This window comes from Strigops habroptila, chromosome 4 (assembly GCF_004027225.2).
Source record: "Strigops habroptila isolate Jane chromosome 4, bStrHab1.2.pri, whole genome shotgun sequence".
Taxonomy (NCBI): domain Eukaryota; kingdom Metazoa; phylum Chordata; class Aves; order Psittaciformes; family Psittacidae; genus Strigops; species Strigops habroptila.
The window spans coordinates 77,964,263-77,989,646 of NC_046358.1; the positions used below are offsets into that span (position 1 = coordinate 77,964,263).

The 25,384-nt window shown below is 37.4% G+C and overlaps 1 protein-coding gene across 3 annotated transcripts in view; it reads right to left on the minus strand.

Annotated features, from left to right (window-relative positions):
- The window catches only part of DNAH3 (dynein axonemal heavy chain 3), a 64,652-nt gene that overhangs the window by 16,704 nt on the left and 22,564 nt on the right, over nt 1-25,384 (minus strand). For all 3 annotated transcript variants that reach the window (XM_030482647.1, XM_030482645.1, XM_030482648.1), the window contains 29 exons: nt 25,129-25,340; nt 24,713-24,804; nt 24,169-24,283; nt 23,465-23,581; nt 22,041-22,220; nt 20,869-21,005; nt 19,974-20,175; nt 18,965-19,057; nt 18,557-18,667; nt 17,077-17,191; nt 16,476-16,674; nt 14,992-15,100; nt 14,542-14,655; nt 13,183-13,359; nt 12,143-12,234; nt 11,500-11,719; nt 10,531-10,665; nt 9,470-9,581; nt 8,683-8,924; nt 8,059-8,159; nt 7,875-7,980; nt 6,422-6,551; nt 5,681-5,917; nt 5,205-5,308; nt 4,203-4,497; nt 3,587-3,766; nt 2,467-2,590; nt 2,191-2,347; nt 508-651 (listed from right to left, as the gene is read on the minus strand). In XM_030482647.1, the coding sequence (XP_030338507.1) occupies nt 508-651; nt 2,191-2,347; nt 2,467-2,590; nt 3,587-3,766; nt 4,203-4,497; nt 5,205-5,308; nt 5,681-5,917; nt 6,422-6,551; nt 7,875-7,980; nt 8,059-8,159; nt 8,683-8,924; nt 9,470-9,581; nt 10,531-10,665; nt 11,500-11,719; nt 12,143-12,234; nt 13,183-13,359; nt 14,542-14,655; nt 14,992-15,100; nt 16,476-16,674; nt 17,077-17,191; nt 18,557-18,667; nt 18,965-19,057; nt 19,974-20,175; nt 20,869-21,005; nt 22,041-22,220; nt 23,465-23,581; nt 24,169-24,283; nt 24,713-24,804; nt 25,129-25,340 (4,352 nt within the window). The remainder of the gene's footprint in view (nt 1-507; nt 652-2,190; nt 2,348-2,466; nt 2,591-3,586; nt 3,767-4,202; nt 4,498-5,204; nt 5,309-5,680; nt 5,918-6,421; nt 6,552-7,874; nt 7,981-8,058; nt 8,160-8,682; nt 8,925-9,469; nt 9,582-10,530; nt 10,666-11,499; nt 11,720-12,142; nt 12,235-13,182; nt 13,360-14,541; nt 14,656-14,991; nt 15,101-16,475; nt 16,675-17,076; nt 17,192-18,556; nt 18,668-18,964; nt 19,058-19,973; nt 20,176-20,868; nt 21,006-22,040; nt 22,221-23,464; nt 23,582-24,168; nt 24,284-24,712; nt 24,805-25,128; nt 25,341-25,384) is intronic.

Here is a 25,384-nt window from a genome sequence, read left to right on the forward strand (position 1 = left end):
ACCTTAGTTTGGGGAAAAGAAACCAAAACCAAACAAAAAAAAACCTCCACAACCCCCACACAAAAAAACACTTAAATGGGGAATATGCTATAGATTGACATGCAAGTTTCCACATATGCATACTTCACAGAGACACTTCTGCTGTCAAATATAGGGCAAGTTTCCAAAAGGCTTCTCAGAAAAGCCACTACTCCTACTGGCTCATCCAAATATTAACTTAAGCAAAAGCATAGATAAACACTGTGTTAGACTTTTATTCCAGATAGTCCTCTGTACCAACAGAGAATACTTTTGAAGTTATGAATCATTCTGATATGAAGTAATTTGTATTAACCTAAGAATATGATAATACTCCATACTGACGATAAGACCATCCATACTTTTTAAATGCAATGATTGAAGTAATTCAAAATGTGTCCCATACTAATGTAATCTCAATGTCTAAGCATTTCTGAAAATGCATCAGTCTCATTCTCGTCACAGCACCAGCATATCACCCACAAATACCTTATTAAAGTCCTGCTTGAAGCTGTTTGTTGTTGTCTCTTGTACCATTTGAAAGAATACCTTCCTGTCCTCGTCATCAACTAAGCGATCATAGAAAACTCGGTAAACCTCATGAATCCAAAGTCTGATCAGTTTATCTCCATCCTGAAAATGAAAACACAAGAAAATCAGTAAATACAGCTCAGGCAGGATTTGTTTAAAACCAAAACAGTAGAAATGTCCATCTGGACCCTGCTATATCTTGTACTAAACCCAGTGGGAATCTTTCAATTCTAAGCCATTCAGCACATGGCCCAGCATCTGCTAACTTAACTGGATTCCTCACGTAGTTACCATCTTTTCCTTCCTGCCAATACAAACTGTGACTCTCATGTCAAAGCATTTTTCTCTACTGTATCAAATCTTCCCACCCTTCCAACATAAAGTAAGGAATAAATCTTTCAAAGATACAGCTTCTAGGCTCTAACCCAAACTGCTCAAAACTGTTGCTGGTTAAGATTTCCCCTGAATAGCTTGTAGCTGTTTTCTTCTGTTTCTGCACCAAAAACATTCCCCCAACAGAAATGAAACTTTCAATACTCCTTTATCCTGACATTTTACTGAATATTGATGAAAAAAGTAGGATGAAAATCAACTATATCTATCAGTATTCATTTGTTGTTTGTGACAACAGGCTGTCCTGTGCTCAGCTGTAACAGTTATTTTTCTCCTTCTTAGTAGCTGGTGCAGTGCTGTGTTTTGGCTTTAGCCTGACAATAATGCTGATAACACAGCAATGTTTTAGTTGTTGCTCAGTAATGCTTACCCCAATCAAGGACTTTTCAGTCTCTCATGGTCTGCCAGTGAGGAGGGGCACAAGAAGCTGGGAGGAAGCAGAGACAGGACACCTGACCCAAACTAGCCAAAGCGGAATTCCATACCACAGCACGTCATGCGCAGTATATAAACTGGGGGGAGTCACCCAGAAGGGCTAGATCGCTGCCTGGGTCAGGCTGGGTATCAGTCAGCAGGTGGTGAGCAATTGTACTGAGCATCACTTGTGTTTATTGAGGTTTTTTTCCCTTCCCTTTTTAGTTTTATGTTATCTCCCCTCGTTACTTCCTTTATTATTAGTTGTAGTAGTAGTTTTATATTATACTTTAGTTACTGGACTGTTCTTATCTCAACCCATGGGGTTTACATTCTCTTGATTCTCCTTCCCATCCCACCTGGACACGGGGAGAAAAGGGGAAGAGTGAGTGAGTGGCTGCATGGTTCTGAGTTACCGGCTGGGCTTAAACCATGACACAGGCAAACTCAGAGCTCAATTATTCAGTCATGTTCAGTGATGAGCTTGCCATTTGTAAATGAGAGATACTGAGTCTTCTCTCAGTACAGTTGCTTCTTTTGTTTATTTAGTTTGCAAGTTCAAGAGAAGGGACTGTCTGTCTTGACAGATGGGATTTGGACCTCTGGGCCAAACTGTAATATATGCAAAGAATATTAACAAAAATGTCACCTGTCTCCTTCAGAGACAGACAAAATAAATAGCAAGGTATTTGGGAACTATCCTGATTTAAAACTTTTTAGATGTACTGAAATCATAGTTCACATATTTTGAGATGTTTACTTGCTGATATTATAAAAATAATTTACTTTTTCCACTGCTCTTTCTTACAGTAACATAATTAAACAACAACTTACTTGCAAATGAGTGTGTGGACAGAGCAGCACTCCTTTAATAACCCTGGAAAAATCCCGTAGATTAAAGACATAATGGGATTTTGAAGGAGTTGGGAGAAAATTATCAACTGCCATTTTATAAATTACCATTGTCGCTTGAACCATCATCTTACCCAGCCTGAAGAAGGAAAAGAGATACAATTTTAACTTAACTTCTGCAGATAAATTGCAGGAGAAAAGATGTCCAAGGTGTTAGAGGAAATATTAGAGGTCACCTTAGGTTAGAGGTCACCTTACCTTAGAAACACAGGCTCAAAGCCTTTGCTGAAGTGCCAATCAGCAACTGCATTAAAAATCTTGGTTAATATTTCATCATCAAAAGAACAGATAGATACAATATTCAAGTGCCGTGTGAAGCGTCCTGTAATACACGCAAAAGCACACAGAAAGATTTAGGAATGCTCTAACATTTTTCTACGTTTCAGCTGGCATATTCTAGGATTGACTGCCACTCAAACAACATCTGAATCTGGCTCCAGCTCCATGATTTTGTTTCTGGCAAATTTCTGCCCCAACAGTGATGCAAAAGAAATATAAACTTTTTTATATTTCATATCTGTATTTCACTTAGAGTAACTGTTTTTATTATGAAAAACATGAATCCCCATTACAAGTCCACTATTACACAAATTTAAATTTCAGCTCCCATTAGCCCTGTTGATTGTGGTACAGCACAGTAAAACTTTACAAAATCAAGTATCTTGTTATTGACTTTCATCTAAAAAGAAGTATAAGTCTATACACTAGCAAATTTAACAAATTTAGCTATATCAGAAGTTATTTTAATAAAGCCTCCTCAGAGCACATACAGTTATACCTGTGTTAGTGTTTATATTAAGCAAAGTACCATGAAGTGCCTTATAATGGTGTAGCTGTAGCTACATTAGGGTTTTACTGATGTAACTTTTCATTAGAAAATATAACCTCCCTTACGGTGATATGACAGAAATCATGGGCTTGCAGGCAACATGCTTGTAAGTAAATGCAGGCAGCCTATCTTAGCAGCAGGAGATACAATTTCAGAAGAGAACTGCCAGAAAGATTAGGCAAGAAGATATATTCCCTCCCTTTTCCAAAGAATAGAAAATGGAGAAAGTGTCTGATTCTCTAATTTTAAAATTATTTTAATCATTCACAGTTTAATGAACATGAAAAACATTGTTTCTAATATTGATTAAACTCCTCCAGAAAAGGTACAGATTTGACCTTGAGAATACAGACTTCTATTTGGAGTGACCCAGCCAATGAATGTATCTGTAGTTTTACAAGTAATAGATAAATGTAGAATTTGTCATCAGCATTTGCAGATCTTATCTAACTGTTAGATAACTATTTGCCATACTAATATATTTCCTACCTGTAATATCATTCCTGCCTCCCCCAGGTGGACCCATAGCTGAAACAAGCAGCATATCTATGATATTAATCTTGGATGTATCTTTCTTGTCATAGAAGTGACCATGATCAATCCATTGTCTGAGAAGCTCAATAGGTGGCTGGGCTCCATACACTTCCTTTGCAGGCATGTTTAGGTCATCTATGGAGAACAGAGACATTGAATAAAACATCCCTCAATGTTTTGGAATTAGAAACTTTCTTTCAAAGCCAAGAAGAAAACGATAACTGAACTGGAGGTAGAAAAAGGTTGTGTCTTGTTATTCTTGCTTCCTATTAAATAACCAGAATCAAATACTTCACAGCCATACTTAGGGGTGATGGTTTAACTTAGTGTGGTTGGTGATTTTACTTTATTTCATGCCACACTACAACACTATGAATTATTCTGAAGACAACCACCATTTAAACAGTTAGAAACCTTTCAGCAGGGGGCAGTGCTAATCCTTCTTTGGATGCCTGAAAAAAAAAAGCCGAAGAGCATTGAGGCAATCCAAAATTACTAGTTTCAGTGAATCACTACCTTTGCCTTAAGTCAGAATTAAAATTATATAAAAACCCTGAAAAAGCTGTCTTACCGACAAATATTACAGCTGTTTTCCCCAAAGGTGGTCCAAAGAATCCTTTTCTTCTTCTGTCCAGCTTGGACATAATAATATCTTGAGTTTGATTAGCAGAAGTTCTTGCAGAGAAGGTGATGAAGTTTGGCATGTATTTTTCCTTTGGAAGTTGTAGTAGAAAATTGTTTGTTATAGCTGTCTTTCCAGTGCCAGTAGGACCCACAAAAAGCAAAGGGACATTATGCTCAACATATGTTTTAAGAAAAAACATTTGTCTGGCAGTTTCAACTGTTGGAATGATCAGCTCTGATACCTGTTAAAAAAGTAAAATAGCATGAGAGAGTAAAATAGCACATGAAAATCAAACATACAATACCTTAATCAACATATTTGCAAGCAATTACAGGAAGCCTGCAGTACAAATGCACTTTTTAAAAATTCTTTTCTCTGAAAACCTGGGCCATAACAAGGTTCTGGTAGACAGTATGGCCCCACTTCTTGTTCAGTGTTTATACAGTAAATAGAACAATTAGTATTATCTATGTTATAGTTCATTTACACTGTATGAAGCCTAGAAAAGAACTGCAGAGTTAAGTATGGCTTAATTCTGTTCCACTACTGTGCAAAGAGAAAGGAACAGTGCTATGGAAATATTTTCTCTTCCTCAGCCTCCACTTATCAAGAAAAGATTTTAGGCAGCAGAATTAAATGTAATCTTACATCTCTCATGTACTTAATAGACAAAACAGTTGCAACCACAATGTAATGAAAAGCTGAAGAAACATTGCTTAAGTTATCCTGAAATTTCATCTGCAGAATAGAAGTGCACAGGTCTCTGCTCTGCTACACCTCCCTTCAGTTCACAGCTGCCACCAAAACGTGAGGACACTTATTCTGAAATGGAGGGAATCCAGGACTCTCAGTACTGCTCTCCATAGCTAAAGTCTCTTTCTTTGCTTTCTCTAATCTAAATAATGTAGAAAATAATTATTTTCTATAATGAAAGATATCAGTGAGAACCTTAGCCTCTGGGGGAATAACTTGCTCTTCTTTTGTGATGTAGTCAGTCCACATGTTCCAGTGCCCACTGCCATGCTTGTGAAAATAGAAGTCATAAACACTTCCTGTTAATCGAAAAACACAGCACAGGAAAACCCAATGATTAAAAATAAACTTCAATCATTTTAGTGTGAGACATCCAACACTGTGAGGTAATAAAGGCTTTCTAGTATACAAGATACCCTCCCCCCACCACCATTATCATCATCAAATTATTTTAGGTCAGATTCAGCTACATTATTTGAGTACAACATGAGGCATATGCTACTCCTGGTTAAAAGAGCCAGGAAAGAACACCCAACTGTGCAGACCACGTCTTGGCAGATGGTGGCTCTGCTGCAGACTTAACATCTGCCAGGCACTCTATTCTCCCTTAAAGTTGTGAGTTTTCTTACAGCTTTATAAAAGGCCAGGCAAGCACAGTTATGCACAAGCACCTTTTTCTGGGAAGATATTGTTTCTGGTAAGCTTCACACTATTAGGGCGTGGGTTTTCATCATTCATTCCCATTAGCAAGTCCCGGTAAAACAGATCAAATTTCTTCCTGCTGTCTGCATCGATGATCCCACCAATTGTCCAAACCAAAGCAAAAAGGAAAAGCCCCTGCAGCCACAACATGATTTGCTGAGTAGACATGCTTGGCTTCTTATCTTCCTCGGATTGCCTTATTTCATCTAAAACACATTTTGAATTTTAGTTAAATGTCAGAAATAACTACAAATCCCAATTCAATATGCATTTTTGCAAAAGTATTCTGAGACAAAGTCGGAGCATTGTCCTCAGTGGAACAAAGCCAATCTACAGAGTGAGAATCTTGCCTGAGTAAAATACTGTTTACAAATAAAAATAATTGAGAAAGAAGAATATTTACAAAGGGCCCTAATAAAAGGTTCTTTTATTCAGATGCTAGTAAGCAGCAAGTAGAACATATGAAATACACTCACAAGATCATGCTCAGTTTTGTAATTACACCAGTGTCCAAATGTGAAAGCTCTTATGCTAGGCAAAGAACTATTATTAATACTGATCAGTGAGATCACCGAGTGCATTGTATGATCCCAACAGTAAGGAATTCCTTTGGCATATCCTTGCATCTGATAACCTACATCTTATCATGGGACACATGATAAGCAGGGAAAAAAGAAATAAATAAAAAGAATAAGGCTTATGGTACTTACCAAGCAGACAAGTATAGAGTCTCATCAAGCTGTAACTCAGATGAACAGAAGACGTTTGTACAATGGCTTTGCAATTAAAGTGAATAAACTCTAAACAGGGATCGACTAGCCACATAAACATGTCATTGACCTACCAGGACAAAAAAAAATGGCTTTAAAAAGATGCACGAGTTGCCACATTTCCCACTGTCCCTCAGTTCTCTCTCAATAAAACATAAGGCATCAGAAACTCTCCAAGTTGGCAGAGGGAAGGTAAGGAAAGGGCCTGTGTGAGGCAGTACTTAAGTGATCACAAAGTCATACTGTCATTATCTGATGGTGAAAGCAAGTTGCTTCTAGCACAGAGCAGTTTTCAGCAGCAATTCTGTTACCCAGTTACTAATCCAGGCAGCACAGCAGCCTAGGGAGGCCACCGCTTTGATTAGGCAATGAGAAAATTATTCCAACAAAACCAAAGATAAGGGCTTCGACTTCCCTTAAAAAGTACAGGTCCCTACTGAGGAGCCAGGACACACACTGTGCCACAGCATAAATTCTGGAAAGCTGGAACTGACTGGCACCTGTGGGAGTGCCACAGCATGCATGTAGATACCAATCACGGCTGGTGGTATCTGCTCCATGAACTCAAACAAGAAACAGGAAAGGAATCACAACCTTTTCCCAGGGAAACCCAGCCTTTTCCCAGGGAAAGGAGACGCATTAAAGGGTCAAGCTATCTGCTGCTTAAGGAGTAACTATTTTGCTTTGATGAACTATAAAAACTGTCAATGAAGAGCTCTTCTATTCTTGGTACTTCTTTATAATTTAGTTAGGAACTAATTTCCTGCAAAAACTCAAAGGGTGTCTTGTCAAATCACAGAAAGTTTTCTCCAGCTCCAATCCTATTGTGTGACAGTTCTTATTCTGATTCTTTTACTAGATTTTAATGCCCAATAAAAGAGAATTTTAATTTTTATTAAACTAAAAGCTGATTCTCACAAACACCTACTTTTATTTGCATCTACACTGAAGATGTACTACAATACACAACACAGAGCTCTCATTCATGCAAGTAATCTAGTACACAAAAGACTATTTAGCAAAGATCCATAAGGTGACTAAAGCTTTGAAAATCAAGCTAATAACAACAACAACAACAACAACATTTTTTAAGCTAAACTCTAAATGTCTTAGAAGAAGGATGAGTTCAAAACATTTTGAGTCTTCCAGTTTTTCCCACATTGCATTTCTAATACTCACAGTATCTCCAGCTCTTAGGCACTTTCCTTGCAACATTTGACATTCATCATTACAAAATAATTTACAATAGCCTCTAGGAGATCTGGGATCCATGAAATCATGAAAGTACTTCAAAGAGTTTTGATTCTGCATGCCTGCCTTCAAGTGGGCAAATTGTGAACATCACCTTAAAGTTAATCTTAATTAGATCTGTGTAAAAAATCAAGTCTCGCACCAGCTCTCGGTGTTCCTCCTGCAGGTTTGGAGGCAGTGTATTCATGTAGGAATCCTTCAGTGGCTTCCAACCTAATTCTTGCAGGTCCATATAGATCATACCACACCTGGGAAGAACAAACAGCTATGGTACAGGAATATATGTGCAAGGCGGGACAGCTGAAGTTTAAATGCTTTCACATTACCTGCTGACAGTTGCTGGAGATGCCTCCTCTAAGTCTGCTGGCTCAAAGATTAAACTCATTTTTGAATTCATCTGAATTATTTCACCACTCATTAAGCATAGCTAGAAGAAGAGCATCACATAAACATGATTCTAGTGATGTCAGTGCTGATCATCCAGTCAAAGCAATGCCTGTCAAAATCACTGAACATTCAACTTAGTGTCACTCCTCATGCACTCATTTGTATTCTTATAGCACATGATATTTTCTAACCTTGTCTCAACTTTTCCATGTGTTACTGTAATGGCTTTCAGAGACATAGAGAACAATGCTCTATCTTTAAATAACTCTGCAAGGAAAAACAGTTATGACCTCCAGCTTTCTTTTTTTTTTTTTTTTTTTTTTAATTAAAGTAATTAAATTACTTTATTTAAATTACTAAGTAATTTAAGCAAGTTCAGTAAGTACCAGCTTAATATCATCTACTAAACCCACTCATATAACTGGGGGAAAAAGCAATGCTTTTAAGCACATTAGCCTTTCCTGAGCCTCACACCTCCTTTGACTAACATGGTAACAATATTCCTACTGCTAAAATAAAGTATGTATATTCAAGAACGAGGTTACTGGCAAAAATGAGGCTACCTTTTTATTATCATCCAGCACAGTGTTCATGTTCTCTATCCAAACTGCATCCACTGGGCCATCAAAAATAATCCACTTCCGATCATCTGTGGTAGAAGATGCTTGTTCCCTGAAGGTATTTGCAAGAACTCCATCGTTCCACTCATGGCTTACAGGATCAAAATTGCCATACAACTGCCCCATAGTAATTGCTTTGGGATTAATAACTTTGTATTCAACAGCAAACTCATCCATGGATTTTGCTGTGTAAAAAGACAAACAGATGAGCTTGAATATTTGCCAGGTTAGTTTCATTCAACAACTAAGTACAGAACAAGAAGATTCCTGAGGATCCTACTTTAGCTGCCCAAGCCAAAAAAACCCCAGACATTTGGCAGCTAAGTAGCTATAAATCAGAAATTCTGTTACTTGTACAAGGAAAGTACAAAGTCCTATGCGCAAAAGCACATGAAAAAAGAAAAAGCAGAGAAGAATAGATTTTATATGTTTATGGGAGCTACTTACAATCTCCCTAATAGGGCTAGGTTTTTTTCAAGACTTATGCACAAATACAATGCTTAAAAAAATCATAAAAGCATAAACACATTCGTATGTTTTACTATTCCAGTAAATGCAGAAAAAAAAAATCATTTCAGACAAATAGACAAAAATAGTTCAATGATTAGAAACTTTCCAGTTGAGAAAGCAGAATATAGGACAATTAACAACCTGGACATATCTCTGCAAAGGAAAAATGTTAGTCATAGAATCAACTTCATTTAAGAAGTTTGTGGCTGAACAATGTTACCTGCACACAAATCACCAAGGGCTCCAGCTAGCACTTTGTAAGCAGAGGTCTTGCCGCTCATAGCATCTCCAACAATCATGAAACCATGGCGCACCAGCATCATTTCATATATCTGTATCAGTGGCAAGAGAAATCAATGATAACCAATGAAGATAACACAAAGGGATTGAAACTACAGTTCTGAGGATCTGCCATATAGTTGGTCGTACAGAGGCTGACTTTGGACTGCAAGAGTCACCCTATAAGATCTTCCCAGAACTCAAGCCAAAGCCCTCAAACGGAAGAACACCTTCAAGTAGAAACAGACCTGTAAGACGAACCCCTAAGAAGATTTTTTTAGATCTCAGGTTAAGGCTGATATTTTCTGGTTTATCTTAAGCTGCTAAGCAGTTAATACTACCCTTATTTAAATGAAAGATAAAGCATGCTTTACAAAGCACCATAAGACAAGTCTCAACATAAGCCATAAAAAGTCTGAACTGCTGCTGGAGAGGCCCTTCATAATCCTGCCCCAGGCCACAGGCTTTTGCCCCAGCCATCACAGTGTCACTAAGCTGCACAAATCACAAAAAAAACCCAACCAAAAACCCAACAACCCCCCCTTCCTCAAACAACATTAAGCATTCTTTGAAAGGTGACCAATACTAGTAAATGGGAAACAACAGAGCTGGAGGTGAAGCATAAGCAGGAGTGACAAACATCACCCCTTTCAAGACTTCTCCAGGAGACTGTGAGCAGAACTGGGAACAGGGCCTGACTCCCAGTCCAGACGTATGTTCCCTAAACTACACTGCAACAGATTCAGTTTAATTTTCAATCCTGAACAATAAGACCTACAATGTGGCTGCACATGTTAGCCTCTCCGCAGGCTGGCTGAATTAAAAGATCACTATGAGCAAAGCAGGCTTTTAATCCATGCTGTTTTACTCAGTAAAATAAGCTGTCTGTAATATTCTATTAATTGATTATGGAAACTATTAGCTATTTGTTCATGACACAGACAGCGAATGAGGAGTGTTTCTGCTCTCATAGTTCTTCCCCAGAATTATGTGAAAATAAACCTGTATAATTTTTCCAATGAACCACGGAACTGGTTGAAGATCCATTTTTATTATATTTTCAGTTACTGCCTTGATAAACAGGTCATAGTCTGGTGTAGGAAGAACCACTCCAGGAAACAGGTCAGATATGATGCCCTATTAAGGAAAGGCAGAATAGAACACTATTTAAACACAGATTACAAAAAGTGAGAATCCCAAAAGCACAAAAATCTACAAGTAAAACAATATTCATAAGGACAACAGAAGTTTAAATGGAAATGTCCTCAGCTGTACAAAACTAAATTCTAAGCAAACTGTACCCATGAAAGTATTCTGTATGCATGAGACAGAAATAAGTGCCTGCAGTTTTCATACACACACTGGTATTGTAAAAGGAAGCTCAACTTTCTGCAGATTTACCCCAAGTAGTATTACAGGAAAGGATGTGAAAGTGGTGGAAAGAATCTCAGTGATTAAATAGAAGGGTTTGTGTTCTGAAATTTCAGAGCACTGACTCGGTGTGTGCTTGTACCCTACATTTTAGACCTTTAACAACTAATTGCTTTGCAGTTTAACATTGTCTCTATTTTCTGTTAAAGCAGTATGCAAACAGAAGTGTGATCGTTTTCAATCTGACTTCAAATTTCTAACTGATCTTAATTTAGTTGTCCACATCTCTTTTGCAGCACAAAGTCAGAATGCAAACTTCAAAGAATGATTTCCACAAATGAAATAGCACAAAGTGATTTCTACTAAGATAACTTATGAAACAATTTTACAGAATAATTTTAAAAGGCCCCATTGAAACTCTGTTTTTCAAAATAGCAGAACCAAAGAGTGCATCCAGACCAGTGGACTGAAGTAACTCTACACTAATATGGCAGCATCTAGATCAAACTGTTCTAATTAACAGAACCTACCTGTTTCTGTAGGTTCTTATAATGAACCTCATCATCACAAAGTTTAAAACACACTAGCATGATAGCTCACCTGAAACAACGGCACATCCTGTGCCAAGAATTTGGCCAAGTTAACATCCATCAAAGCCCGAAGTAACAATACGCTTTCATTTTCACTTGGGTATTTCAGTTTTAAGTTTCCTGCTGCTGTCAGGACAGATTTAACAGCACGCATTCCGTAATCATAGTGATGCTGAGATGACAGCTGCTCAGAGCACAGACGGTAAGTAGCAACAATTTTCTGGGCAAGACTGTGGATATTAAAATACCACATGCAGAGTGAAAATATCTCACCATGTAAGGAAAATAATTTAAGTACCTATATACACAAAGTAATTGCAGTGATTATCAGACATATCAGCTGTTAAGATGGTCCAAAACACCTAGGAAGTAAAACTGTAGATTACACCATGCCAGACAATGTGTGTGCCATTTAGGAATTCTGGTTGATACTATGATACATTTTCCAAATGATCCTATGTAGAGGTGCATATCCATCAACACGAGGCGGTAAGTGAGAACTGATGATAAAGCAGGAGATCAAAAAAATACTTTCTGGAAAAACAGAACATAGACAGCCTTCCAGAATTATATGCCTCAAACACACTTACATGTCTTACAGAGGAATGAGGTATATCAGACTTAACTGAGGTGGAAAATTCAGCATGTCTTACCTCCGAGAGTCCAGAAATCCCATTGAATAAAGTGAAATTTCTCCAATCAAAGCATAATCTGGAACCATCATGGCAACTGTTCGGAACAGTGCCTGTAAGAAAAAAAGTATGATGTAAGCTTAGACTATGGAATATGGTCATAACTTGTGCCTGTTTTTTAACAGTATCTCTCCGTAAATTCATGAACTAGAATTCAGGAATCATCTGAAAACTATGAGATTGCACTGAATGCTATTCTAGCCTATTCTAGCCTAGTCTAGCCTATTCCAATCTTAACAGGTTCAAGAGGTCTGTGCTAAGGACTGCAGGAACATGTGTTTAGAAAGTCACAATCCTAAAGAACTATTAATAGAGGAAAAGGGAGGTGTCATTCATCTCAGTTTCATAACAGACAAACTAGCACATGATGTGGTTAATATCTTGTAAAGGTCATGCAAAAAAATGTGGAAAAGCTAGGAAAAGAACTGGGACCATATCAGTTTCTCTGCAGTGTCTCAGCAAACTTGCAAAGTTTTAATAAATTTAAATTGAGATTTGGACCACCAAGCCATTTTATAACAGGCGAATTTCTACTTATAGAAAGCACAGTTAAAGCTGTGAACTGGTATCAATATGATTAGACTAAGACCCTTCACCTGTGCATTTTGTACAATCCTAAACACTTTTTAAAGCTTAGCAAAAAGCACAGCAGAATGCACTTGAATGGATTATCAGTTGTGCTAGTTTCAGCTGTGTCCCCTCCCAGCTTCTTGTGCACTCCCAGCCTACTCACTGGTGGGTGGTGTGAGAAGCAGAAAAGGCTTTGACTCTGTGTAAGCACTGCTCAGGAATAATGAAAACATCCCTGAATTACCAAGACTGCTCCCAGCACAAATGCAAAACATAGCCCCATACTAGCTACTGTGAAGAAAATTGACCATCCCAGATAAAAACAACACATCAGTGTGTTATTTGAATGCCATATTCCTTTTCTTATTACAATAAACCAGAAGTTGCAAATTCTGTATAATTTCTACAAGAAATCAGGATTCCAGATTTACCTTCAGATTATCAGGCAGCTCTGCCCGTCCAGCATACCCAGGATTCATCGTGATAAACACAGCACATGTTGGATTAAGAGAGATCTCTGTCCCCTCAAAGATGAATGTTTTGAGTTTGCGAATAATAGCTTGCTGGATGCTAAGTATTTGTTGGGCAACTACAGATAATACTTCAACCTAATACAGACAGAACAGATGGGAAAACATAAGACGCTTGGAGACAATATTTTTGTTTATATATTTTGATGGCTATATTTGCATTCCTCCAGGAGAAAATAACTCTTGTGTCTTATAACTGAGCCTAAATATTAGATGCCTATTGAAGTGACTCTCTGAAAGTTAGTGCCACCAGTCACTGCTCTACCAACTTAGGCAAATAACAGAGGCTTCTGAAAGCCTCCACAGGGAAATAACCCTGTGTCTGAATATAGACATCTAAGTTAGGTGGACAGGAACTCCCTCTGGAGGCCTCCAAAAGCACTTTCCTTTCACCTCATATGACAAAGAATTTAGGCACTTCAGAAGACTGACTCAGTGCCCAAAAGTGAGGGTGAACGTAACGAGTGGGTAAGGCAGCCTAGTGCAGATCCTCAGCACTTTAAAGCATCAAGGTAACAGAGTAGTGGAAAATGAGAATGCTAATACCTGAATTCACTAAAAAACAAGTTACAGCAGACAAATGGAGAAATTAAGGTGTTAACAATACTAAAACATACAAACTACATCTTCATGGAACTTCCACATATACTAGTATTTACTTAAATCTAACTCCATCAGAATAACAGTAAAACTTGTCCAAAGAACAAATCAAAAACAAAAAAAACCAAAACAAAACTCCAAACCAAAAAATCCCAACTCAGAGTAGGATCAATGAGGGGATTAGATGTGTCTAGTTACACAGCTAGTTAACCAGGTCACCCAGTGATCACAGGAGTCCCTCTACTGGGATTTGCCTGTTTTGTGCTGAAGAGATAGATAGATAGATAGATAGATAGATAGATAGATAGATAGATAGATAGATGCATCTCCACAGCCGTGGTTTGGTTTCTCAAGAAAAGGAGGACAGTTCTTTCCCTACAAATGAGTGTCACATACAAAAGAGGGAATTGCACAGAAACATTTTTTTTTCAGCTAAAATAACCCAGAACACAAGACTTCAGCAACACAGCACAGGTAGGCATGTGCTCCTACAGCAGGCAGCTGAGCACCTATTTCTGTGTCAATGATTATTGAAACAAAGCAGCTACACCACAACTAAAAGGTAGAAAATTAGCAATAATGCTGTCATGTCTAAATCTAAAACTTCTTGTGTCTTAAACTAAAGCTTTATAATTTTATTTGTCTGAGTTAAAACATTACCTCAATTCTATTGAACTCATCAAAGCAGGCCCATGCACCAGACTGTGCCAGCCCCTTAAAGAACTTGCCCATTGCCTTGTAATCAAGACCATCGGAGCAATTGAAGACCACACACTACAACAAAAAAAAAATACACAGAGAATCTCTCTCAGTATCAACACAAAGTCCACCATAAAATTCTTAGCATCTAAAATGGGAAGGGATTATTACTGCTAATTTTGGATTACAACACTAGGATGCTATATGGACACAGTCCTAAATATGTGCTTCTTATCAACTATTTCTGAGAATAATGAATGAAATCATAGAACCATTTAGGTTGGAAAAGAACTTAAAGATCATTGAGTCGAACCATAAACTAATAGGTACAGAACAAGCTTAAGAATGACATTTTAAGAAATATCTACATATCCAAACATAAACAGCACAAAGTAGTTTGTATTTTGGTACCTGCTTAGCTAGTGCTTTTGCTAGATCTTTTGTTGTTTCTGTTTTGCCAGTCCCAGCAGGTCCTTCTGGAGCACCACCAAGACTTAATTTCAAGGCACCCATTAATGTCCTACGTAAACAAGAACACAGGCATTAGAAATAGTCATCTTTAATAATAGACTGTTTCTGAAGGGATGGATAAGTATTTTCCCTGGAATTTATTTACTTGTTCCCTACTGACTTTGCAGCTTGCCCTAAAAAAACAGTATTGTCTTGTAACTGATTCCCAATCAGAAGCTCACATTCACCCACCTGGCCTACAAGGAATGTCAAGACTTTGTATCACCTGCATCCACCTGGGTTGAGGATAAACCTCAATCACACAAGCAAACACATAGTGCCATAAGCAAAATGGCAGAGTTCTCAAAAACATACATTTTCACCAAGCGGCACTCCTCATGACAAGAACTTGAAGCTGGTTTATAAATTAAATCAATCTTTAGAAATGGCAGAGAAAGCATAAAGGTTGCTTCAGAAACCTGGGAATCACTGGGCTCTCCAAGTGATTTTCATACTAAAATGAGATCCCTGTTAACACTGGAGTGATTATTTTACAAAAGCCTCATTCAAAGGCTTTGCCAGCAAAAGCAGCTGTTAAATTGTGCTCAATGGAGTCTACTTGCTCATTGCTTGCACTGATACTACATCTGGCACAACTAACTGCACAGTTTTAGTTTAGATTGAGCGAATCCTAATGACAACAACCCCAGTTTACAGCTAATGCACCAGCCACGTGGCTCTTTAGCACCACTGTGAATGCCAAAAGACCAAGCATTTGCCAGCATAGGCACTAACAGGCACTTTACTACAAGTGCCTTGTACACAGAGGTGAGTTCACAGCTCAGAGCTCCAGTAAAATCTTTACATCCTCAGCATATACTTACCTGGATATATCATAAAGCAAGTTCTTAAAACTTCAGGCCTAAAATTACCTGTGACTCCAGGACACACCAGAAGTGAAATACCAAATGCCCTCAAATACTTCAACCTTAGAAGATGAAGCATTTACATTTCAACCTCCTGCAAGCAAGTGGAGAACAGGAAGCTAACTACATTCACACATCTGTGAAGGGCTCTGTAATTACCTCATTTCTTTTACAGGCAGGCATACCCTACCTGTATGTCTTATTTCAAACAAAATAATTGACCAGTGCTACTGTAGAATTCTTTACAGTTCCAGTATCATGAGCTGACAGCTCTTTTCAGAAGCACATTCTTGGACACAACAGAGACTGTTGCTCTTTAAACAATGACATGGGGTAGAAACCTATACATTGTAAATATTTTACCATATTTGGGTAAAGAAGATACATAAGTTTTGCCTCCAAAACCTACAGGAAAACCTTAGCTGCTGGGGTGCCTACACTTATTAACTATAACAAATGAAAGTAAATACAGATCAGCTCAAAAAATGAAAACATTATTCACAGACAACATGACTTTACCTATAACATCGATCTGTTAGGGGGGTTATAACCAGACGTTGACAATTGCCCAGATACTCATAACCATATTTGGCTTCTGTTGTAATCATTCGCACTATTACATCCTTCTCTTCCCAGTAGTATCTCAGCTGAGAAATCCACTGGAAGTCATTCAGATCTGTGATTTTGTCTTCAACCAATTTTGCAACCACATCACGAGCTGCAGAGTAAGAGACACATTATTCAAAAACTATAAACACTTCTACTATGTTACTTTACTTAAAACAACATATAAGTAAACATTTACTTATAGCTATGTAAGAGTAAATCAACATTTAAAGTCGTAGGCTGGCTTTCATTTTAGGAAAGAATCTGCATCTGTTTAGCACAGAGAATCAGCTTGATTTGTCCTAGATTCTAGTGCCCGTTCTAAGCAGACAGGAGATAGCTGTGCAGGACAGACCAATCTGCATTTGCCCAAAGACACTGTGCAAGAACTGTGTAAAGGTTGTTTCAAGTTAGAGAAAGCATTTTAGCTGCTTCTTTCAGCTAAGATGTTCACCCAACTAATGACACCAGCACTGCCCAGATGTAACAGGAAGACCAGCAACTGCACATTTACCATGCACATCAATAACAGTAAGAGCTCCAAGTGTCAGCCGGGCTCCACTGGACAGCTGTCCTCTCACTAACTCAACAATGTCCCCAATTTGTTGATTGCTCTTCTCCAAGAAATCCTGTCACAGAAACAGAACACAGGCATTAAGGTAATGCTGTAGCTAGCAGTTCCTAAGCTACCGGAGAAATAGGCAGATAGGAACCTCATGAAGTTCAACAAAAGGAAAAGCCCTCTATCTGGGAAGGAATAACCTCATGCGCCAGTACATGCTGGTGGCCAACCAGCTGGAAAGCAGCAATGCAGAACGGGACCTGGATGCTGGTGGACACCAAACTGAACGCAAGCCATCAACGTGCTCTAGAGGCAAAGAAAAGCAACAGCATCCTTGGCTGCATTAGGAACAACACTACCAAGCAGGTCATAGGAGCTGATGATCCCTTCCCTCTAGTCAGCACTGCTGACACCACATCCGGAATGCTGTGCCAGTTTTCAGCTCCCCCATAGAAGACAGTCTTGGGCATACTAGAGCAAGTTTGTTAGCAACCTGGTTTAGTTGGCCCTGCTTTAAACAAGGGTTGGACTACGTGATGTTCAGAGCTCCCTTATATCCTGTGATTCACTGTTCTGTGATTCTTCCTCATTTTTCTTAAGCTATGGATTGTTCAGGATATTTTCTTTGAAAGTAATAAATATTTTCAGTTCTGACTGGATATGTAGAATAAGATCTTCAACCAGTATTAAATAACAAAGGCAAGTTAAACCTCAGATAATCAGTAAGGATACAGAAACAAAGAGCTAATATTAAAATGTTGTATTTGATGTAAAGTTTATTAAAATTTTTCTATTTCCACATATAAAAAGAAGCCCAAACACTTTGTTGACAGAATTAATTCCTAAATAAATCCTATTCTACCTAGCTCAATTAGGATCAGACAAAAGCCTACTGAATTAATCAGAAATTATTTCCATTACTTGAGCATGCATTTGATTAGCCTCAATGAAGCAATACTTAAAACCCTTATGATGACGGAAGCACTCCAAACACATAAGAGACTTGGCTGCTGCACCTTTATCACCAGGAGAACCTAGCAATAACGAGGCAAATAACTGCGCCATTCTGTCAGGAGAAATCTCTGCCTGCATATTTCCAGGAAGCTTCACATGTAAAGACAGAAGTTAGAAATAAAAGTACATAGTGTTTAACAACAGTCTATCCCTTTTTGTTTGGTACTTTTATTTACACCAGTATTACCTGTAAATAAAGTAATACTATTTCCTTTAGCAGGACTTCTCCTGATACACACCAAAGTAAATAAGAACAAGCCCCCGCTAAGACACAAGAAAAAATTAAATAGAAAATTAAACACACTATATGAGTAAATTGTAATACGGTGTGAGTGAGGATCTTCTTTGCTAGAAGGCGTTTTTTATTAATTAATCAGATTTTAGTGCTTAGAAATATAAAGGTAGAAGAAAATCTTACTGGTAAAGTTCCTTTCCTTATAGCCTCAGACACTTCTTCTGTCCAGAAAATGGATGAAACACAAATAACCACCTGTCCAGGCCACTGAAGTACCCATGTTTTTCGAGGAACCTTAAACAAAAAGATCCATGCCAGACACAGGAAGTTGTATAAACACATTAGACAGGCACTAATAAGAATTACTTGTCCAAATGTCTCATGCTGTGAATAAATAAGAATCAACATGGAAAGCTTTAATACTTTTTCTTCAAGAAGTTCAGAGTTAAAACATCACCCTGGTAGTACTGAACAAGGAGAGCTGGTTTCCACTTAGCTTCAAATGAATTTCCCTGGCTAAGAATTTCAGCAACCTGTTCACATACACTTGCTTGTGAAATCTATTTTATTCTGTAATTCAGGAACAATTACCTCAATATATCCTCCTATGCCATCTTCAATAACTTGTCTTACACTGGCCAGCATCATTTCCTCTACTTGCAAAAGCCATTTTTCCACCATGCCCTTCAAAATAGAAAACCAGTTAAGAGTCAATGAACATTTCCTGATTATATTCCTTTTAAAGGACAAATTATTGGAATGTGCTTAAATATGCTTTCTACTGATCTGGGTGTGGTACATAGGAGGAAAAAAGGTTGAAATTTCCTTGAAAGGCAGTACTGCAGTTTAACACTGTCTGAAGGCAGGCATATCAAGCTAACTAAAGACAATCCAGTTCAAGAAATAGCTGGATATGTTTCATATAAGCACAGATAAAAATGCAGATTACAGATTGCATGGTCAGTCAAGCTTGGTCATTTTAACCCAGGGCATTTTTCCTCCAGGTTTTATTCCTGGAGGATTAAGGGAAAAAGGGGTATCTATCTGTTAACTTACAACATGCCCCACCTTTCACCTCTTTTTGGTTACCATATAGCAATTCAGCTCCATACCTTCACATTGAGAATAGCAGAAAAAGATGGAACTGAGATACTTTTCAAAACTTACAATGCTACTATTTCTACTCAGATCCCTTTTGAACTAATGCTCTGATTCTTCACTGCCAGCCATTCACCATTTCCCTCATTTTTCTCTGTTTCAGCCATGCCGTGCAATGTTAGATACATATGTATATAGAGAGCTTGGATTATATATATGTGTGCATACACATCTTAACCATCTATCTACATCTTAAAAGTAGTAGGTGTATAAAGCTGCAGAAAAGTCCCTAGGGAAATTCACCGCAAACTTGGTATGCCTTCTCCTTTTTCTACGAAATCCTTTTTGTTCTAAGATACCAGTCTGCACTCTCACTTTCTAAACACCTTTCATGATCTGAAGTCTTTTAAACCTCATTCTCCAAAAACATACACTTTAGGCAAAGTATTAATTTAATATCATATAGTAAAATATACGTATATTTTTTCTTTTTTTAAATTACTTTTGCATTCGCTGGATAGATTTTATCTATGAAAGGAACAATTTCTTTCTCTGAACTGATCATGCCTACGATCTCCAGCTTGTCTATGAACTCCAGTTTAGCAATTCCTTCAAAACACTTCTTTAAATGTGGTTGCACTCGAAGGGGATCCTTTGTTTCAGACAGTATTTCAAGCAGCTCATCATTAGACAGGAAAAAGAATCTGTTAGAAAAATACAATCAATGAACATGCATTTTCAAGTAATCAAAATTGTCAATAATAATCTATTAATGCAAGATAGATGGAATTGGTTTTATGTTGCTTAAGACACTAGTATAACAGAGAGGAAATTATTATCTCAAATCCTTTGTCTTAAACAATTTTGAACGTCATAAAACTCATCACATCTGTTTTTTCAGAATTTCAATATGACCATCATTTTATACAGAGGAAGAAAGAAGGATTCTTAAACTCATACAGGAAAAAACAGATATATCTATGCAGCCAGTAAGTACCTTGTAAAAACACAGAATTCTATTCCTCATAATCATATATAACTCCTATGCATCACACACCTTTGCACAACTAAGGAGAGTTGGGCAGAGAAATAATTGCAAATCAGCCATGGGAAGGTAGCAAGTTCCTTCAAAAATAAGTGATAATGTCTTTCTAATCATAAGTTTACACTGTGCTAGATAGATTTTGCCTCCCCACCTCTGCCTATCGCTGGCATTGCAAATTCAACTGGAGCTGAGGCAAATTAATTATGTCTGAAGAAAAGAACAGGTTTTCAGTTTTTGTTGCATGGGACTGTCCCCCACATGTTTACACAATGAGACTTTTCAGTTCAATAGAGATGGTTTGAAACAGCTTTTGGCTTTTTGTCTCTAACTTAGTCCCGTTTAATTAATTTACCTTGGGAAAAATAATCTTTTCTTCTCCAAGTAAGTATTCAACCCCTTTTGAATATCTTCTAAGAGGGCATTTGCTTCCTGAAGTCTCTCTAACATCCTGGGTTGTTCAGTTGCTACAAGTACCTTTGAGTTTTTCACCTTTGTAAAAACAAATACACAGTAGAAACTGCTAAAAGTTGTGATAGGTTTGTAGTCAAAATTATTATCATCAATCACATACGTTGCAGGAGGCTAAAAAGCTATATACTCTTCTTTGTAGTGTGCCTTCGTATTATTAAATATGTATTATTAAATATGCATTATTTGACAGTTTTGCTTTTCAGACTGTCATTTTTACCAATTTGAACTTTACAGATAATAATGCAACAAGGAAATATCCACAGGAGTTAAAATCTTTGGCACTTGCTCCTGTGTCTTGAGCTTGCTACATTTTTCTCCATTCACAAATAAGTTCTGTCAAACAGAGCCACAGTACATGACAATTATTCTCTGTTCTTCCCATCTAGGTCACATTTTTCATTTCTGATAACACTCCTCTTAACTTGAAAGAATACACCTATTTCTGGATGGGCTTCATCATTCACGGAGTCTGAGCTGTTAGACAGGTCTCAACTTCTATTTAGTTCTATTATTTCAATACCTTTATCACACAATCACACACTCCAAATGTTTTTTGACAAATATCTCAGCTCACACTACTAAGTAGTGTCCTCTTACCCAACTTCTTAGTTAGGGAACTTAACAGGATAGCCAATTGCACTTGCAATCCCCATTATCTTCTCCTGATATACTGCCATCTCAGTACATATTCTCCAAAGTTTCAAATAACTATGCCACCACATATTAGAGAACAATAATATGCAAAAAAATCCATTTATTGCTCTAATAATTTAAGCAAAATATACATTTTATTTTGCTTAAAAGGCTAATGTAAAATCTAACTGTATCCAGAGAAGAAGAAAACTTGAAGCAATAATGATATAATCAACCACTTTTACTGCAAGATTAGATTTTGGTGGGCTTTAGTAAAGGATTTTCCACGCCGTATTGTACCTTCTTGTGACTTAAATACAAATATCTAACTCCAGAAAAGCCTGTATATTTTCATGGCAGTAAGAATCATGTTACCAGATGTGCATAAAAATACATGCTTGATTAAAGGCAAGCACTTACCACTTGTGCCATAATGTCCTTCCAACATGAATCCACAATCCCAAACTTTCTGCCCTCTTCAGGCATTTGAGCTATAATGTCTTCCGAACTAAAAATTGGTTCCAAATACAACCATGTTGCCTGACATTTTAACCAGCTATCTACAATATCTTGTATTAAACACAGTTTGGCTTCCCAAGCCTGTAAAGAAAACATTTAATATTTAAGCAAATTTCTATCAAGAAATAATCTACACTGAGGAATCAAAGAGCATGAATTGCTTGGCTTCAAAGGAAACAAACAAACAAAAAACAAGAACAATTTTAAAGGAGGGAGAAACTTTGTTAAAAACAAACCCCAACACTAATAAACATCTGAATATTTCTTACGAACAACAGATTCATTCTTTTGCTAGCAGTTTTTACAGCAAGTTGTGAGAGAACTGCTTAAGAAGTGCCGAGATGAGCAGCATGCCAGAATCTCTTCTTTTAATTCTACTTGTGTACTTTCTATCTTATCACCGATGAAAGGATAAAAGCTTTATAAGGTATTCAACAAACTGAGCAAATGTCAGTTCACAGGCCCTATAAAGAGTGGGTTTAATCTTTGGACCCCCAAAAAAGCTACTTCAGGCAACTCTAGCAGAACAAATCTGTTATAAAAAAGGAGAAAGATTCTTTCTGAATAAAAATTTCAGACAGCATTGCTTTTGTGACTTTGACAGTCTACAGTGTAAGAGATATGCAAGCGAATGTACTGCAGGAAGAAAACACAGCCATCCTGTATTGTTCATTATTCTGCAAGAAGTACATGGAGATTGTTAAGACAGCTCTATATTAACCCTTCCCTTTCACTTCACCAGCTCTACTGGAAAGCAGAAGTCAGCTTTACCTACAATTTGGCTGAAGTCCACAGGAAATAATAGAATTTAGGTCTTAGCATTGCTAAGACCTAATCATCACTGAAACAGTGGCATTAAATACCAATAGGAAAGAAGTCTGCTTTCTGCTTAGCCTTCCTATTAGAAATTCATCATCTTTAACAAAGATCACATCTTTACAAAATAGTAGGACAGCTAAAAAGACTTTGAAACTTCTATGGATCAATACCAGGGGATTAGAAATAAATTATCTCTCATAACTGACAGACCTATGTCTTTTTACACAATGCTGGAGGATTTGTTTAAATCAACTAACCCATTCCCAAGACATTCAACAAAACCCTGATGTTTATAATGCCTAGATTAGAGAATTTATTTAGCTGTAAAACAAGCTTTACATACCTTTGTCTGGAAACCATTAATTCAAAGCTCTTGAAGAAAAATACAAATGTGTGTTCTTAGAAACAGCTTAAAACTATATAACTTCTTATCATGCCAAAATATCTTAAAGCGCTTCAGGAAAGCACATTATGAGACATGCAAGCTCAAACCAGCTTTTCCTTACCCGGCATTCAGCTTCTATTGGTTTGATGAAAGGAGAGCCACACATTGTCTGAACCTTAACAATGTGATCATCCAGCAAAAGCTGGATGTCATCAACTGCTGACAGGATGCTGGTGTCCTGTAAATACACGACATTTTGATAAGGCAAATAGCAGCTGCTTTACTTCACCGCTCTTCAACCTCACACTCATTCAGCTTCCTGTTTCCCCCTTCTCTATGATGTTTGAATGTAGGAAAGTAGCAAGGCATTGAGAAAGCCTGCAACATGTTTGAAGATATGAAATGGTATCTCCACTATACATCTCTGTGTCAAAGGTCAAGAGATACATTGTTTTGTGAATGGGAAGCTAGCCAGGGATGCTGGTGACTTCTGACTCAATCTTTTGCACTGTGGTTCTTGTTTCTTCTGGGCAAGTTAAAATTTCATTACTGGTCCAGTTTCCCATACAACACTGGAGAAGCTCTCAGGCTTACAGATTTGTTATGATGAATATGTTGAGATCACAAGTTAACCAGATACTTAGGCCCAAATATAAGGGTGTATAGTAATATATGTATTTGCCCAGGCTCTGGGATATGATACCACTTTCCATCATGCCACAATGAATCAGCCTTTAACACTCCCTCTATTATTTCTCAATTGGCATTCAGAATCAAAGTAATTCTTTTCCACAATATATACACATAGATTTGGTGTTTACTCACAGTATCCCTGTACTTCGTCAGACCGAACTGCACATTGGCCCACTCTTGTTTCATTTTCTCTATTGCTTTCGCTAAGGAATATTCCTTACTTGCAGCTGCTCCAATAGGTTCCAGCCTAAATTGAAATGAAACACATCTTTGAAATGTTTTGAAACACAGCTGGAGAGACAAAGGAAGAAGTTGTAGACAGAGTTGTGTATCAGACTACCTTTCATAAGAATTTGTTAATAACATCATAGACTCTCATTTAAAGGAACATTTTTTGCGCTTCCAGGCTCACCAAGTTACAGATATTAACTTGAAGATAAATACAGACAGAAATTTCTGAATGTGCAAATTAAGTGGTTTAGGAATAAGACTCTGGGTTTTGATACACAACAACTGATAGTTCTTTCCATAGCTTGATAGAGTTGAGTTTACAGCATGTTCTTACAGCACACAAAAAAACCCCAAACAAACTAATATTTGGTATCTGACATATGAAATACAATGACTGTCTTAAAAGTGAGAATTCTAAATTCTAAAAAGTGAGTAGGCTTCTTACTTATCAATATATTTTGAGAGTCCAAAATCCAATATGTTTTTAAGAGTAGTAGTTTCATCAGGTTTGATCTCACATCCTACAATTTCACTAATCTGAAAATAAAGTAAAAAATAAACTTTATTATCAGGATGCATGCTTGTAACAGACTTCTCAAACAACAGGAAAGAAATGCTAAGGAAGGATTAATACACCTCCCTAGTTTGCTTTTCCACCATAAACTATTAAGCTATGAAGATCCTGCCTGTACCATTACAAATTTCAAAACTGGATCTATCATGTGACAGGATAGAGGATCTTCTTATTGTGAAATACAGAACCATTACTGTATTTCACAGAATGGAATATATGGAGTAATATATTGAACTGTCAGTTTCTGTGGCAGAAAACTCCCACGGTTAAAGCAGAGTTTAAAGTACCTGCTCCCAGTGTCTCTCCCTCATTCCACGATTGCAGGCAACTGACAGGACAGGAAGATGCAGCTTAAATTTAGCAAGCTTAAATTTCATAGTTTCTGCTAAGCGTCTAGGCCCAGGCAGATCTGGAAAACTCTTAGTGAGCTTGTACATAGTCCTCCACATATTTCCAATTTCTTCAGTAATTTCCTCAGCATTCAATGTCTGGATTGATCCTGAACACAACAGCATAAAAATGCACAGCAGGCACATCAGCCCA